The sequence below is a fragment of the Humulus lupulus genome, chromosome X (genome assembly GCF_963169125.1).
Source record: "Humulus lupulus chromosome X, drHumLupu1.1, whole genome shotgun sequence".
NCBI classification, from domain to species: Eukaryota; Viridiplantae; Streptophyta; class Magnoliopsida; order Rosales; family Cannabaceae; genus Humulus; species Humulus lupulus.
Window position 1 is genome coordinate 257,266,751 of NC_084802.1, and position 5,560 is coordinate 257,272,310.

The 5,560-nt window shown below is 41.9% G+C and overlaps 2 protein-coding genes across 2 annotated transcripts; both read right to left on the minus strand.

The window, feature by feature from the left end:
• Nucleotides 1-309: 309 nt before the first annotated feature.
• LOC133806929 (uncharacterized) lies at nt 310-3,015 on the minus strand. The gene is made up of 6 exons (XM_062245021.1): nt 2,817-3,015; nt 2,546-2,726; nt 2,354-2,453; nt 2,146-2,291; nt 989-1,938; nt 310-830 (listed from the first exon to the last, which is right to left on the minus strand). Exons 1-6 carry the CDS (start codon nt 3,013-3,015, stop codon nt 310-312), a joined length of 2,097 nt encoding a protein of 698 aa, XP_062101005.1.
• Nucleotides 3,016-3,157: 142 nt separating this feature from the next.
• Nucleotides 3,158-4,282, minus strand: LOC133806930 (uncharacterized). Its single transcript, XM_062245022.1, has one exon. It carries the CDS (start codon nt 4,280-4,282, stop codon nt 3,158-3,160), a length of 1,125 nt encoding a protein of 374 aa, XP_062101006.1.
• Between the last annotated feature and the right edge of the window lie 1,278 nt (nt 4,283-5,560).

The following is a 5,560-nucleotide window of genomic DNA, read 5'->3' on the forward strand; positions in this document are numbered from 1 at the left end:
CTAACACGATCCGGGTCTACATGCATACTAGTAAACATAGCCATGCATCTCAGTTAAACAAATAGCCAAATAACATGCTTTAAATCATAACCATGCATTTAACTCACAAAATCACACAAAAATCCCAACCTGCCCTCCTGGCACACTAATCAAGGCCCTTAAGCCTTATTAGCGATTTTGGGTCGTGACATGCAGCCTATTAAGGTTATCCCTTGTAAGTAACTGAGAATTAATCACTTGCCACAGCATAAACCTGTGTTTAGGGAGGATTAATCTGCTCCAAACAGTCCGAAAGTACTCATCCTTTTGCTAAGTCAGGAGACTACTATACAGTTTTGAAGACAGGAATTTGCTCTTCATACCAGCAGCTGAAATGGCAGCAGAACTGAAGTACTTTTTCAGATGACACAATTTCCGCCAGTACCAGCTGCAGTCCCCCTTTAAATCATAGTTCCAAAAGCTCTTTTCTTTCAGATAAATGGAGTTAATCCATTTAACCCATAATAAGTCAGGCTTGAAAGATAAGGCCCAAATATACTTAGCCAGAACATACCGGTTCCACAAGGAACCATCTCTAAACCCCAAGCCACCATAAGCTTTGGGACGGCAAACTTTTTGCCAAGAAGGGTTATGCAATTTACTCCTCTGCCCAGAAACTCCCCAAAGGAACCCTCTACAAAGTCTTTCAACTTCCTTGACTACACTTTGGGGAAAAACAAAGATAGACATCCAATAGTTACGAAGCCCAAGAAGAACAGAGTTAATAAGTTGAATCCGGCCAGCAAAGGAGAGGTGTCTACTAGCCCAGTCTGAATCTTCAATCTTAATTTCTGAATGAACACCTCACAATCTGTATGTTTCCATTTAGAAGGCCTCATTGGAACCCCAAGATATCATAGGGGAAATGAACCCACTACAAGGTTAATATCTTGAGAAATTCTATTTCTATCAGTCATAGAGACTCCTCCGAAAAAAATCTGAGATTTACCAGTATTAATGTTCAAACCAGAAGCAATGGCAAACTCATCAAGCACCCTCTTAACACTCCTAACAGCTGGGAGAGTTCCCTTGCAAAAAATAAGCAAGTCATCCGCAAAACACAAATTAATGAGCTTTAAATTCTTGCACATCGGATGAAAACAAAAAAGGGAATTAAGCGCTGCATATTGAAGACTTCTAGTCAAATACTCCATGATGAGAACAAATAAAAGAGGTGACATAGGATCACCTTGTCTCAGCCCCTTCCCCCCTTTAAACTTGCCTTGAATTCGGCCATTCATCACTAGAAAATAGGTGGTATTCCTAACACAAGACATAACCCAGCCTATAAACTTCATGGGGAACTTTAAAGCTTTCAGCAAACCTTCAAGAAACAGCCAATCTACGGTATCGTAAGCTTTGCTCAAATCTATCTTAATAACGCATCTCAAAGAAGTAGAAACTCTCCCATAATTTTTAATAAGATCTTGACAGATCATGATATTGTGAGCAATAGATCGACCTTGAATGAAAGCTCCTTGATTGGATTGAACAATAACTGGAAGAACAACAGCCAACCTCTTACAAATCAACTTAGCCATGCATTTATACAGTGTGGAACAGCAAGCTATTGGCTTATAGTCGACAGCCCGAGAAGGATTAGCAATCTTAGGAATCAAAGAAATGGTTGTTTCATGAAGCTTAGAAGGAAAATTTCCAGATTCAAAACAGTAAGAGATAGCCGAGCAAACCTCTTCACCTATTTTACTCCAAACATCTTTAAAGAAGCCGGAACCATACCCATCAGGACCTGGAGATTTAGTATTAGGAATACTAAATAAAGCCTCCCGAATTTCCTTCTTAGAGAAAGGTCTCAAAAGCGAAACTTGCTGCTCAACTGATAGCTTTGGACCTAAGTCAATATGCTGCAAATTAACCCTGCCTGAAGCAGAACTAGGACTGCCTAAACAAGCTTTAAAATGACCCAGAAATTGAGATACCACTTCTGTATAGTTATCAACTAACTGCCCTTCCTCTGTCATAAAAGAAACTATCCCATTTTCAGCCTTACGCTTCTTCCGAAATGCATGAAAAAAGGAAGTGGTCAGATCTCCTTATCTTAACCAAGTTACTTTACTCCTTTGAATTAAAAAACTCTGATATAACCTCTCTTGAACAGAAAACTCCCCTGCTGCAGTCCTCTCAGCCTCTTCATAGCAAGAATCAAGGGGGTGAGCTTGAGCTTGCAGCTGAGCAACTTGATAAGCATCCTTGGCCTTATGATAATTTGCTTGTAAATCTCCTATTCGGTCCTTATTAAAATTTTTAAGACAGTGCTTAAGCCTCAGCAGCTTTAGAAAAACGGCATTCATACCATAAGCTGTAATTGGGCCTCTCTAGCTTTTAACAACCAACTCATTGAAATCCTTGTGCTCTGCCCAGTAGTTGTAATAGCGAAAATTTTTGGATCCCAACTGCTCAAAATTTTGAAAACTAACCAGACAAGAACAGTGATCAACCTTCCCATCTATAAATTGCTGTAGATTTAGAGAACAGATCTAGCTACTTTTCAATGCTCAAAACATGGTCAATTTTAGAATATATCCTAGCGGCACCCTCTTGATTATTAGACCACGTGTAATAGGAGCCAATACCCCGAAGAGGTTCAACCTGAGCACTAGCCAACCAATTTAAAGAGTCATGTAATTCTGAGTCTGAAACAGCCTTGCCTCCAGCTCTGTCCTTGCCTGAAAGAGGGGCATTAAAATCACCAAGATAGATCCAGGCTTTAGGCATGTGAGAAGATCTCTGTAACCCTTCCCAAAGTCACCTCCTACCCTCAATCGAATTAAGACCATAATCGAATGTGACCCCGAATTCCTGCTGCAAACCCAACATCTTCACCTGACAATGAATTGCTTGAGAGGATTCCTCTAAAATAATGGTTTTAACAAACGATCTTCTCCACATTACTAAGATACGACCTTCAATGATGGAACTAGTGTGATAGTCCCAGTTTGGAAAATGGTTCTCCATGAATTTACTAATTCTGCATCCCTTCAGTTTAGTCTCCAAAAGACCACAAATTCCCACTTTGTATTTATTACATAAAGCACTAACTGGGCTCTATTTATTTACTTTATTTAGCCCTTTAATATTCCAACTTAAGATGTTGTAACTATCCATAAGAGGAGGTAGGATTCAAACTGCCTTCCTTGTTGATCACCACTGTTTCTTGCAGAATTTCAAACTTGTTCAGAGCTTTAGTTTTACGACCTGCATTATGAGCATGAGTATATAACCTCTGTCCCTCCTTAGCATGTGCAACAACTCTTTTTGGAGTTCTCCACGGATTAGTGACCGAACCTCTATCATTAGTGTCATCCTTTGCTTCCTCGCCTGAGAGAGAAGGACCCTCAGGTTCCACCTTCTCTTTGCTTGTTCCTGAACATGCCTGATCCCCATCTTCTTTCATCTGTCCAACCTGTTGTACCCCAGGTCCCTGATCCTCCTCTGTTTGGGCCTCTGTTACTTTCCTGACCCAATGAACTTTCTTCTCTTTCCTGCATTCTACCATTGAGTGCCCAAAGCCAGCACAGGTTTTACACTTTATCAGTAGCCATTCATACTCAACCCCCTGCTCCATGATCTGACCATGTTCGTTAATGAACTGAATGCTCTTCGGAAGACTATCCATGATTTCCATCTCAACCAAAACTCGAGCAAATTGCACACGAGACCGTTCCCTAGTAAACTTGTCTACCATTATCGGCCTACCTATAGTGCTAACTAAAGCACTGAGGCATTTGCTACTCGAATACTGGAGCCCTAATTCTTGAAGGCAAATCCAAAGGGGAACAGTGCGAACCAGACGAACTGCACACAAATCCGTTGTCCATGGGCGAACTATGACCGGCTTCCTATCAAAATGTGTAAGGCCATGTTCAAGGACATGATCTCTTGTAGCATCATCATTGAACTTTACCATTGTTAGACCCATCGTCATTCTAGCTAACTGAGCTATCCCTAAGTGACCCCAAACCCTCTTGATTAATCCTTCAAAGACAGCCATAGGTGGGTTGGCACCCAACACCATGCATATGACTGCCGAACTCCAATTTGCGGATTGCATTTTAACCTCCTCGGCATCGATTTGAGCAAACTTTCGTCCTTCTCTGAATAGAGGTTCAATGAATTCAAGCTTCTGATCTGAAAAAGAGAGATTAACAGCCTGAAATTTCTGCCATTGCTTCTGAGCTGATGCCTGAAAGTCATTCGCCTCCACCTTGTCTGCCCATGACATTCATTTTGAGGTCGACTCAGCCTAGTCTAAATCCTTTATCAGGACTTCATGAGGATCAAAATCGCCCAACCCTAGGTTCTCATCACAAGGACAAAACTCGAACTCTTCAGTTCCTACTTTATCTACCCCTGTTGCAGCAAATTCCTTGCACATCTCTACTCGAGTGTTGTCCAGGCCATGGATTGTCAAATTCTCTACCATATTCAGTTGTTTCTCTTGGTCTCCTACAGGAGAAACTGGCTTTCGTATTGGTTTCTTCTTCTTCGCCATGGGAGAGGGAAAAACCAGCACTCAGCCTTTCCTTCTAAAAACTTGTTCGGCCAGTTTTAGTCTGATGTAGTTTGTGTAGCTGAAGTTTTTTTGTAATTGGTTGGTTCATTTGTTCAATGAAGCTTTTCTACTCTTCTTGATAAAAAAAAATAAAAATTTATTGCCATCCAGGCATGCTAATCAAGGCCCAAAGCCCTATTAGCGAATTTGGGTCGTTACAACTATCCCCTCCTTACAAAAATTTCATCCTCGAAATTACCTGAACAATTCGGGATACCGCTCCCTCATCTCTGATTCAAGTTCCCACGTTGCCTCCTCAACCTTGATGTTCCTCCACAACACTTTCACCAAGGCGATGGTCTTGCTCCGCAAGACTTTATCTTTTTGATCAAGAACCTGAACCGGCTTCTCCTCATAGGTCAAATCCTGAACAAGCTCCAGATTCTCATAACTTAGAATGTGCATCGAGTCTGACACATACTTCTTGAGCATGGACACATGGAAAACATCGTGAACCCCTAATAAAGCTGGAGGCATCGCTAGTCTGTAAACTACTTCTCCAACCCGCTCCAGAACCTCGAAGGGGCCAACAAACCTAGGGCTCAACTTGCCCCGAACACCAAACCGTTTCACTCCCCTCAAAGGCAAAACCCAAAGAAACACATGGTCACCAACCTGAAATTCCACGCCCCTGCATTTCAGGTCTGAATAGTTCTTCTGACGACTCTGGGAGGCGAGGATTCGCGCTCTAATCTTCTCAATTGCCTCATTGGTCCTCTGAACCATCTCTGGACCCAAATATCTCCTCTCACCTGTCTCATCCTAATGAACAGGTGATCTACACTTCCTTTCATAGAGCATCAAATACGGAGCCACTCCAATGGTCGCCTGGTAACTGTTGTTATATGAGAACTCGATCAAAGGGAGATACTTACTCCACGATCCCCCAAAATCTAGCACACAGGCTCGCAACATGTCCTCCAATATCTGAATTGTCCTCTCAGACTG